General features: G+C 38.1%; 2 protein-coding genes across 2 annotated transcripts; both read left to right on the forward strand.

The window, feature by feature from the left end:
- The first annotated feature begins 7904 nt into the window (after positions 1-7904).
- BU26DRAFT_78867 (uncharacterized protein) lies at positions 7905-8624 on the forward strand. The gene has a single exon (XM_033836342.1). The coding sequence runs from the start codon at positions 7997-7999 to the stop codon at positions 8477-8479; it is 483 nt and encodes a 160-aa protein (XP_033680224.1). The 5' UTR covers positions 7905-7996; the 3' UTR covers positions 8480-8624.
- A 1236-nt stretch (positions 8625-9860) lies between these two features.
- BU26DRAFT_463027 (aminotransferase class 3) lies at positions 9861-11631 on the forward strand. The gene is made up of 4 exons (XM_033825111.1): positions 9861-9872; positions 9943-9993; positions 10049-10724; positions 10775-11631. Exons 3-4 carry the CDS (start codon positions 10057-10059, stop codon positions 11505-11507), a joined length of 1401 nt encoding a protein of 466 aa, XP_033680225.1. The 5' UTR covers positions 9861-9872; positions 9943-9993; positions 10049-10056; the 3' UTR covers positions 11508-11631.
- The last annotated feature ends 381 nt before the right edge of the window (positions 11632-12012 follow it).

The raw sequence follows: 12012 nt of genomic DNA on the forward strand, positions 1-12012 counted from the left end.
AAGCTTTAAGCTAATTATAACTAGTACCTAGAAGAGATAACTAAGAATACTAAGAAAACTATTATAGTATATATACGTACGTAGATAGAGAGAAATGTATACTAAACTCTCTCTACTATTCTACGTTCTCTAAGAAATAGTAGTATATAGATCTTCTATAAATATATACTAGATTAGCTAGAGAGAAGCTACGCGAACCTATACAAGAGACTAAATACTTACTATAATTTCTAGAAGCTATATTACTAAAATGCTACTAACTTCGCGCGCTTCTAGGTTAATTTCTTCTACCTAGTATAGAAGCGCTAGCTCTCTATAGATTAATAGGTAGAGAAGCTTTATAAGAAGCTTCTAGCAAACCTACGTATATAGATAGGTGTCTACTAACGTTAGTATATCTATAATTACAATTAATATATAGATCTTACTTAAGACCTTGCTAGAGAGCTTGCCTAAGAAGAAGCTTACGTAACTAAAAAGGTTAAAAAACGTAACGTGCTTACGTTAACGCTACGTTACGCGCCTGCTACTCTACTAGATATTCTACTAACCTCTAATAAAGCTCTAGCGATTAGAAAGCTAGTTACCTACTTCTAATACTAGCAATCTATCTATATAAGCTATAATTGCCTAAGCGCCTCTACCGCGCAGAAAGCTATTAAGAACGTTAATCTAGAGAAGAAGCCTATAGAGTCTATAGAGCTATAAATACCTAAGAGTAACACGTTAGAATATAAATCTAATAATTTAGAAAAAGCCTAGCTCTAGAAGAAGTCTTCTCTCTAGAGCTATCTACTAGAGTAATAAACCTACGTAAAAAGCTATTTAGTAGTTCTACGTTTACTCTACTCTACTAAATATCTATAAACAGTCTTATAATTAAGCTTAGAGGTTTAATTAATACTAGAGTAGGTAGCTACATTCTAGTACACCTAAAGTATCTTTAGACTCTTAGAAAAAACCTCTACGTTAAGCTAGCGCGTATAGAACCTATTCTTCTTACTAGATATAATAGACAACCTAATAGCTAGATAGACGAATACTTTAAAGCTAATTTAGTACTAGAAAGCTACTAAATACGTACCTACTTTATGTATTATAATACTAGCCGCTATAATATAATAATTAGTTATAAGCTACTTAAAGAAGTTAACGTTTTAGTTAACTATAAGTAGCGCGCACTAATATAGCTAGACACTAATTAATTAATTAATTATAAACGTAACGCGCTTATCTCTATATAATTCTCTTAATCTACTACTAAAGCTTAAGTAGCTTACTAAGCTAATGCTAATTACTACAACGCTCTAATATTAGTAGTAGAAAAGCTAAGAGTAATATAATAAGAGAAGAGAGAATCGCAATACTAGAAGCTTTAAGAAAACCTGCGCAAGATAGACAGACAGCTTAAGAATCTTAACCTGCCTGCTAGGTTACCTCGCAAGCTAAAAAAGCTACCTATTTTGCAAGAAATATACTTAAAGACTAGGCTTAACGTTAATATAATTAGCGTAGCTACCTTTATAATTAACGCGCGTTAAAAAGATACTATAATTAGGCACCTTAGTATCTATAAGGTTAACTAGCTTATTACTAATAGAAAGAAAACTCTAGTCGCTAATCTAGAGAAGAAACTTCGCTAACTAGTTACTAAAAAGCTTCTATCTCTAGAATATACTAGCGTAACTATAGCCTATTTCTTAAAAAAGAATTCTAATACTCTATTACTATATAGAGAGAGTATAGATTATAATATTAAGCTTATAGTAGAAAATATCTTAATAAATAGTTCTCTTTATAGCATATTACTAAAGCACCTATAGTTAGTATAAAATTACCTAGAAAACTACCTTTATTATAGCTTTATTATCTATAGTAATACGTTATACGCGTTACTAGTTCTATTTACTAAAAAGCTAGGTAGAGAATAGAGGTTCTACGTTAACTATTAAAAGCTTAACACTATTATAAAAAAAAACGTCTATTCTATCTCTCTTATCTAGAAAACGCTTATACGCCTATTACGCGCTAAGATCTTTACTAAGTTAGACGTAAGGTAAGCTTTCTACTAGATCTAGCTTAATAAGTTAGTAGAGAACCTAACGTCTTTTTATACGTAGTATAGTAACTATAAGTATTAAGTTCTACTCTTTAGCCTCTATAATAGCTCTACTACCTTTTAGTAATATATTAACAAGGTGCTATATAGCTTACTAGATAATTTCTATATAGTATATATTAATAATATTCTTATTTATTTAGAGAATTCGCTTAAGTATAAAGTCTATATTATCTAGATACTTAATTAATTATATAAAGCTAGGTTATAAGTAGATATTAAGAAATTCGAATTTACTATTAAAAGTACTAAGTTTCTAGAATTAATTATAAGCACTAATAGAATCTAGAAGAACTCTAAGAAGATTACTACTATCTAGAATTAGCCCATACCTACAACTCTTAAGAGCCTTTAATTATTTCTAGGTTTCTACAATTTCTACTAAGCCTTCTTAAAGAATTATAGCTAGATTATTCGCCCTCTTACTAAGCTACTAAAATAGGGAGTATAGTATACCTTTAGAGAAATTAAGCTTATAGTATTTTAGTAGATTAAGAATCTTATACTATCTAATACTATACTAGCTTATTACTCTCTCTATTACTATATAAGAGTAGAAATAGACGTATTAGATAGTATAGTTACTAGAGTTCTTTTATAACTTTAAGAAGATAGCATCTAGAGACTAGTAGCTTTCTTTAGTAAGATAATAAATACTACCTAGATAAACTATAGTATTTATAATAAAGAAATACTAGCAATTATTCTTAGTATATAGAAGTAGAGAAGCTAGCTAATTAGCTTATAAGATCTAGAGCCTTTTATAGTATTAACTAACTACTAAGCCTTAGAGTATTTTACTACTAAGTAGAAACTTACTACTAGGCAGGTCTACTAGGCAAACGATATTACTAACTATAACCTTAAGCTTACCTATTAACTAGGTTTAGCTAATATAGTAGCGAATGCGTTATTATAAAAATAAGAAGAGCTTAAGACTTAAAAGAAAAAGAATTACGCTGCCTATACAAGAGCTTTCCTAAGTAAGAAGCAAATTAGCCTCTTAGCTATTAAGCAATTATTAGGTAAGTTATTAGTTCTAGCTATCTAGAGATTAGCTAGTAGTACAGTAAAAATCGCTACTACTAATACGTTTATAGAGGTACTCTCTACTAAGAATCTATATACTATAATTAATTAGATTATTATAGCTAACTAATTAGACAACTCTCTATAGCTAGCTTAAGAAAAAGCTACTATATTAAGCTCCGCCTAGAAAATAGAAGATAGCTTATTAACCTATTAGAATTAATTAATAGTCTCTACTATTAACTACTTATAAATACACCTAATACACGCTATATATACTACTTAGATAACTACCTACCTAGAATAAAGAAAAACTACCTAGTTACTATAAGATTAATATTACTAGCTAGGTATATAAGAAGACGTTAATACGTACGTAGTAGTATATAAAGCTTACTACTAGAGCTATACTCTATAGAATAAGACGCTAGGTCTTCTAAAGCCTCTACCTATCTCTAAGAGAGCATAGCAAAACGTCTCTATAAATTTTAAGAGCTTCCTCTCTAATAAAAAAGAATTTAACTACGTATACATTATTATAGATTAGCTAAGTAAGTAAAGCTTCTCTCTACTCTACTATAAGAAAATTATAGCTTAATATATAGTAAAGCTATATTACTAATATATCTAGCGTATATATAGTTCTTCTAGGTCTATTATATTAAATTATAGCCTATAGTTTACCTCTACCTTTATAGATAAGCTCTACTAGCTTATAGAAATTAAATAGAAGCTCTCTACTACGTACTACTCATAAACTAATAGAAATATAGAGATTATTAATTAAGATCTTAATTAGTATCTACGTCTATTTATTAACTACTACTAGAATAATTAGTTAGACCTTCTACTCTATATAGATTAGATATAAGCTACGTTACTATATAAAACTATAGAACTAATAGCGTATAAAATTAAATTTAGATATTAGCTAGTATACTACTAGAATTAGAAGAAGTGTATAATAAAAGCCTCTACTCTACATAAGCGTCTCTCGTGCTAGAAAGCTTAGAATTTTACTAAGAAGTAATATAACGCTATAAAAAAAGCTACTAAAATTACATAAGGTAATATCGCGAAAGCGTAAGCTAGGCAGGCGCTCTAAGTAAATAAAAAATACTAAGAACCTAATTTTGCTATAGGTAATCTTATCTATATTAAACCTTATAGCTTTTTAATAAATTAGCCTAGTATAAAGCTTAATTAATAGATATATAGCTCTTACCTAATTATTACTATAAAGAGTTACTTCTTCTAGCTCTAGCTACTAGCGTATATACGTATACATAACGTCTTCTATACTAATTAGTTAAGAAAAGCCTTAGAGCTATTACTAGAGTAGGTAGAGTCTAAGTAGCTACTTATTAAAGTTAATAGTAATCTAGAATAGCCTGTATATAAAATTCTAGATAGCCGTCTTTATTAAAATTACCTTTAATACCGCGCTATATAGGTTACTTATAATTTTAACTCTATCTAGTATAATACTATAGGCTTTATTAATACTCTCTATAAGATAAAAGACTTTTACGTAGTATATCTAGAGAAGCTAGAGCTACTATTATAATTAGATGCTTAGATTAAAGCGTACGAAAAAGAGAAGACTCTAGAGAAGATAGTAAAGAATTTAAAACCTATAAGAGTAGAAGACGTAAAAGTAACGTAAAGACGCCGCTAAGTAATTTAAGACTCTACTAAGCTTATAGCATTATTTAAGAAGAGAGCTAGTAAGAAAGCCGCTCTACTAACGCGAAAATAAGTCTCTTTCTCTCTAGAGAGAAGGTAGTAGCTATAAAAGCGCTTCTAGTTTAAAACTAACACGAATATACTTACTATAAGCTAAAAAAGACAGTTAAGAGTATAACGCAGAAGTTTTAGAAGAAGAGAGATCTAGAAGACGTATTTTAGAGCTTAGAGACAAGCTCTCTCTATAAGAGGGGGTAATATAATAGTCTAGTTTAGAAATTTACCTTAGGTTATATAACCTTAGGTTACGTAATCTTATTATATAACCTAATCTAGCGTTTTAGCGCTTAGCACCTTTATATATAAAGCCTCTTAGAGCCTTCTTTTAACTTCTTATCTTTAGATAGCTAAATTTAACCTAACCTATTCTACTAGCACCTCTTATTCTTATAGCTTATAGAGACCGTGCTACCTATAGCTAACTTACCTAGCTAGGTATTCTAGAGGCGCTTATAGTAGTAGAGACTATAGACTTAGCTCTTATAAAATCTAGGTTAAATAGAACTAAGCTAGTATCTCTAAATTCTACTCTAATATTAATATCTATAATTAATATATAAAAAGCTACATAAAATATAAATAGAAACTTAGTTTTTATAACGTAGTTAATATAGCTATATATTAGAATCTTAACTTAGTAGCTATATACTATTTTTAATAGTAAAAAGTAGCTAATATTAAGTAGCTATAGAAGATATAATAAATATACTAGTATATAAAAAGCTATAATTTTATTTTTTTTATAGTACTACTAGAATTTAACTAAGCTATAGCTTTTATAGCTATCTAAAATTAGTAGATAATATATATCTATAATATAATTCTTAGTATACGCGTTAAAGTACTTTAACTATATAATACTAACCTTATTTATTATCTAGCTACTCTTAGAGATAGCTATAATCTAGTTACGTAGTAGCTAGCTACTTTTATACTATACTAAGAGGTAGTTCTTACTTATAATAATAAGAAATAGTAGAATCTATATATTATCTACTACTTTTACTATTATAATTACTAAAATCTACTTATAATTATCTAGTTAAAGACTCTTTAGTTATAATTATCTCTTAGAGCTAGTAACTACTACCTAAAGTAATATTATTTCTATTATAAAGCTAGATTTATTAAAATTATACGTATCTTTATTAGTAATACTATACTTCGCCTTTATATTACCTACTAGATTAAACTAAGTCTAAATAATTATAGAATCTTCTTACTTTACTCTCTAATAGTTATACTTATAATTAAGCTATATTTTAAGCTTAGAATAGCGTATAATAAAGTTATTTAGCTAGTTCTTATCTATAACCTTTTTCTTTTACTTAGTAAGTAGCTTATTAGCTATATCTTAAATAGTAGTAATCTAGAGAGTAAATTCTTACGTATTAAGGTTAAGTATATACTTAACTATTACCTACTCTTTATTTTTTATAAGCTTTATTAAATTAGGTATCTTTTTACGTTATAGAGTAACTTTATAGTATTAATAGTAAACTTTCTTTTACTCTATATTATAGAGAGCTATAGCGTGCTATAAGCTTAGCTCTAGATTCTATTAAATAGTCTAGAGTATAAGCTATATTTAGAATTTATCTAAAGTTAATTAGATATTTATAAAGAGCTTTATAATAGAAATAGTAGTATTTAGTAAAAGCTTAGTATTTTTAGAGTATTTATTTATATAGAGTATTTATTTATAAAGTACGTTAAGCTTTATTAAATTAGATATCTTTTCGCGTTATAGAGTAGCTCTATTACGTTAACTATAGAGTCTTTTCTACTCTACGTTATAGAGAGCTATAATATACTATAAGCTTAGCTCTAGATTCTATTAAATAGTCTAGAGTATAAGCTATATCTAGAATTTATCTAAAGTTAATTAGATGTTTATAGAAAGCTTTATAATAGAAATAGTAGTATTTAGTAAAAGCTTAGTATTTTTAGAGTATTTACTTATATAGACTATTTACTTATAAAGTATATTATAGTAGTATAGAAAACGCTTCTCTAGTATAAAAATAAGTAACTTAAAAAGGCTCTTATTAATAAGAAGAAGCGCTAATAGCGTGGCAAGGCTCTACTACTTAAAGCGCTAAAGAAGTATAATAGTAGAGTAGTATTCTAGTTACTATCTAAAGTTTAGAATGCCTGCTAGCGGCAGGCCTAAAAGAACGCTAACGAGCAGCTACAACAAGCCTAAAAGAATAAGGAGATAAAGCTTAAGAAGTAGAAGAAGCTAGAGAAAGCTACTATGCTTAAAGAAAGGCGCCGCATAAAGCAGGTGGCGAAGGAAATACGCCTCTAAGAACAGCGCACGAAGGCGGCGGCACGTGAGGAAGCAAGAATCGCGCGCGAAGTTAAAAAACAACTTAGAAAGGATATACAATTGTCCTAAAAGGGTAATAGGCGTCGCCTTAAGGCTCCTGCACCTTCTGCCAATGTATTTAAGAATACTGAGGTTGATGATGTGGATTTTTCATCCATCGTTGATGTGGTGCCCACACCGAGCGCGGCCACGCGCACCCGCAAGGTACGGCTCCCACAGAGGTATCGCACGTAGTTTATCGTTGCCAATCGATTTATCAAGCTTCTGCAAGTGCTACTCCAAAAAATCTAGTGATTTTACGATATATATAGAGCTCTGCAGCTTCAAAAGTTGTGGGTGGAGGCATCCGAAAATCGTGCGTCAGGTGGGGACGTGCGCCAGGTGGGGAAACCCAGTATCCCCGCAGTTTGGCCATCTGACGCTCCTACTTGGCGACCGCAGCTTCAGCGCTCGCGCATTCTCTGCCCTCGATTTCTCAGGGCCCTCTTCCTTCCTTGTAAGGATGTCCGCAATCAGAAAACACGCCGCAAGCAAGATATCAGAACCAGAGTTCCCCTTCTGGCAGATCACGGACAATGAACGGTGAAGGAGCGGTCCAGCGAGGAGGGCGGAATAAGAACCCGTCAAATTATACGTGAAACGCACAATATCGCAAGACACGACAATAATGGACCAGGATGGAACCAAAATGCGACTTGCTGCCGTCGCAGATCGCTAACGGGGACGAATTTATGCCAGTCGACTGACTACACTCGAGCCTGGCGCACCGGATGACGTACCGCCCGCTATCGCCCAAGTATCACATTCCAACGTCGAAGCCCATGCATTCGCAATCCACCTTTCATTGCTCACCTCGCTCGCATTATCTAAACCTCGCAGGCTCAGCCCACCAAATCCAGCCCAACACCCCATCCGGATGCTGCTTTCGCCATCATGAGAACTCCAAACCTATCAGGTTGCGCAGGATTCGCTCAGAGTGCTCCCTGCCTCCCTCAGCGCACACAATTTTTGTAAAATGGACCAGCATTTGCGAACACGGCAGTTGGGACATGGCCTCCAGCGGACTCGCGACGAATTTCGTCGCGTCTACACAGGGATTCAGCAACTCAAGTCGCGCCACCAGCAAATCGCATACATCAACCGGATCCAACCAATGTAACAATGTAACCCTGGCCGTGAGACGCTTAACGAGGATCAACCCGATTTCACGGCCGATACGCCCGCGCGCCAGTTTCCATTTCAGCAAAGACTAGGATGGTTCTTCGGCAGGTGTGGTGGGCGATTGCTACGCCAATCTGCAAGACAAGAAGCGAGATTCGTCTATGCCAAGTGCGATCCGTGGCTCCGCGGCCAGTAGGATGCTAGTACGTATCCGCGGCGTGGGACAGAATCGATAGACTCAACAGCGCGTCTCCGGTGCATGATAACATCGTATTATGCAGCACGGTCGCTTGCAAAATCGGTTACCGCTTTTTTCCGCAGCGAGCACACTTTTTTCAGGCAAGGGCAATATAGTATCCTTGCATGCGCTATGCCTAAACAATGGTAGCAGAGTACGAAGAGTTTTTGAATTGTACAGTCCCAACATCGTCGCGTGTTGATGGGTTAGGCGGAGCCGAGGGAACCGTGGTGTGTACAGCCCCAATATTCAGGCAGCGCGGGTGCCGCCGAGTGTCGCGACGGGGGATCGTTCCATGCCACTTGCGCAGGGTTGTTTGCCCAGATACAGTCTCCAACCAAGCTCGGATTGCTAGCGCGGTGTGGCTTTCGAGGCTGGCACGTCCCAGCTGTTGGTTTTTTACAAGAGACTCGTTACACCGCGCTAGCAATCCGAGCTTGGATGGGGACTGTACCACCGTCCTTGAGTCGGATCAGTGCTCCTTTCGAAGTTATTGAGCACGGAAGAAAGTAGAACGGGGCCGCTGAAGTCGCCCGTATGATTCTCAGGTGCGGAGTCCAGTGGAGTCTCAGTTGTATCCAAATTCTGGTGGTAGAGTGTGGCTATGGTTGCTGTGCGTACGGAGGAAGGGCTTGCGAGAACATCTGTCTCTGCATAAAGCGGTGTGACAGATCCTGCAGTTGATGGTCAGCCAGGGAAGGAACTCGAGAAGGTCAGTCACTGTGTTTCGCATTGACGCTGTGAAAGCGATGCATGCAAGAACGCCAGAGGCTTTGACGTCAAAGTTGGTGTGCGAGGATGGTGGCGGACGGAAGGGGCCTCGCTTCGCACGGCAGGATGCAACGATCGATCATAGCGCGGACTCCCGGAGGGCGTCGTTGGGCGGGACGTGACCGGCATGTGCCGGCGGTGAGCTTCGGAAGACGGTGGTTGCAGATGTTTTTCCATCACGTGAGGGATCAAATCCGCTTGCGATTGGCCAGCCAGCCAATGTGGGTCTCACGTGACGGGAAAACTTCTGCAACCACTGTGGTACGAGGGCGCGATTGAATCTGGTGGTTCCTTGCAGGAACCAACCTTTGCGGTGGCGGGAGCGACAGCCAGCAAATAAGAAAGGGGCATCGGGCGTCACAGAGTTCGGAGCTAGTCCCCTAAGGCTTCAAGGTGCCAGCTGCCTCATCAGCTCTTCTCGATGAATCGGGACCCACATTCCAACACACTTTGGAGGCGGGAAACAATGCGTGCATGTAGGTGGCTGTGGTTTTTGTTCTTTCACGCCCTGTCCGCTCCCTCAAAACGTCAACTTATATAGATCAGCTATCGTGGCTCTGCTGTCTGCTGCCCAGGCTTTCTTTGTTCGAACAGACAGTGAGTACCAACTAGATGACCGATACGGCGACTTGCATATATAACCACCTGGCAGCATAGACAATGTCGCACGCAAAGAAGGATACAGCTCCGACGCGTGAAACAGCCGTCTTGCACCGCTCACTCACTTCGCTGCCACACCACGTGGTCTCGGCTTCTGGCTCTTCCCTCACCCTCGCCAATGGACGCAAGATACTCGATTCCTGCGGTGGCGCCGCCGTGGCCGTCATTGACTATGGCAATGCCGAAGTCATAGAAGCTGCAGTTGCGCAGATGCATAAAGTGAGCTATGTTCACACTATGAATTACACCACGAACGCCGCGGAGGAACTCGCCCGATGCATTCTCGAACCGCACCCTTCGTCTCCAAACTTCGATCATGGGCTAAAGAAGGCCTATTTTGTGGGCAGCGGAAGCGAAGTCAACGACGCTGCTCTCAAGTTTATGAAGCAGTATTGGGTTGAGAGGGGCGAACCACAGCGAAAGGTTTATGTTGCGAGGCGTCAAGCGTACCATGGTGGAACAATCGGAGCGATGTCTATCTCCGGTATGCCGGCGAGAAAAGCGCCGTACGATGGCATTATGATGCCAAATGTTGAGTTTGTGAGTGCGGCAGACGCGTTCCATCTGAAAGGGGAGGACGAGACCGAGCCAGAATTTGTGACCAGGCTCGTGAAGGAGATTGAAGAGTTGTTCGAGAGAATTGGCGCGGAGAATATCATCTCTTTCACGTAAGTTGACTGGCATTCCGAGAAATATCGACGCTAACCGTCTGTTCCAGTGGCGAAACCGTCAGCGGAGCAGCATTAGGCGCCATGCCAGCACCCAAAGGCTACTGGCCCGCCGTCCGCGCTCTATGCGATAAACACGGTATCATTCTCCATCTCGACGAAGTCATGTGCGGTATGGGTCGTACCGGGACCTACTTCGCCTTTGAGAAAGAAGGCATCAAGCCAGACGTCGTGACTATTGGCAAAGCACTCAGCAGCGGCTACGCTCCTAGTTCCGCCATGCTGGTCAATGACAAGATGCTTGATGTCTTTCGTAGAGGAACTGCGAGTTTTAATCATGGCCATACGTTCCAGTCTCATCCGATGTGCTGTGCCACTGTGCTCAAGGTCCAGCAAATCATCAAGAGGGAGCAGCTGGTAGAGCGGTGCGCGGAGAAGGGCGAGCAGTTGGCGAAGTTGTTGCAGGATGCTTTCGACGGCGCAGAATATGTGGCAGATATTCGAGGCCGCGGACTCCTTCGATCTGTGGAATTCATGCTGGATCCGAGGACCAAGACGCCCTTTCCCAAGGACACCGCGTTTGGGGCCAATGTTCAACTCGCTGCGTTCGACTTGGGCGTTGCGGTGTACCTTGGTTCCGGAACCGTTGATGGCATAGTAGGAGATCATGTGTTGGTATCGCCGCAGTATACTGTGTCAGATAAGGAGCTCGAAATCACAGTGTGGGCACTGAAGAAGGCGTATGAGAAGACGGTTGCGGGGTTGTACAAGGCCAAGCTATAAAGACGTTGGTAGTTGGTTGAGTTAGAGCGGAAAAAGGGGTTTCTTGGTCTATGACTGTACAGTGTCAACGAAGGTGGTAGCAGCAATTGTTTCCTGTATACAAGCCGGAATTATACTCCGAACTTTAAAAGCGGTACACGGAGACGTGTCAAATATATGGTATACTGGTAGACACTTCCGATTTATAGCGTTCCTAAGTTAGAAACTGTTCGGCATTCCAAAGATCGCCGCCTCTGCGCCTTGTGTTCATTAGTAAGTCGTTACTTCGTAAAGCCGGTTCATACCAAGTCGAAGCACATCATTCGGATTCGAGGTCCAAAGGACCACCCCGCTACGTTCGGCTTGGGCGTTGCAATGTATCCTATTGCGGGGACTATTATAGCGTCGTGGCGCAATCATAACTTCGCCCGACCTCGTCATAATACTAGTAAAAAAGACGCTATATCCCAGAATCCGCAGGCAGAAGGGTTATCATCAAAAGGTTCAGCGGTTTAGTACAGATGTA

Source organism: Trematosphaeria pertusa, assembly GCF_010094035.1.
Source record: "Trematosphaeria pertusa strain CBS 122368 unplaced genomic scaffold BU26scaffold_13, whole genome shotgun sequence".
Taxonomy (NCBI): domain Eukaryota; kingdom Fungi; phylum Ascomycota; class Dothideomycetes; order Pleosporales; family Trematosphaeriaceae; genus Trematosphaeria; species Trematosphaeria pertusa.

What these genes read in the sequence shown, in the direction of transcription:
- BU26DRAFT_78867 (XM_033836342.1), top strand. Translation starts at nt 7,997, where the DNA reads ATGACGTACCGCCCGCTATCGCCCAAGTATCACATTCCAACGTCGAAG.
- BU26DRAFT_463027 (XM_033825111.1), top strand. Translation starts at nt 10,057, where the DNA reads ATGTCGCACGCAAAGAAGGATACAGCTCCGACGCGTGAAACAGCCGTC. An exon ending in GAGAATATCATCTCTTTCAC is followed by an intron (nt 10,725 to 10,774) that starts GTAAGTTGACTG and finishes CGTCTGTTCCAG; the next exon opens with TGGCGAAACCGTCAGCGGAG.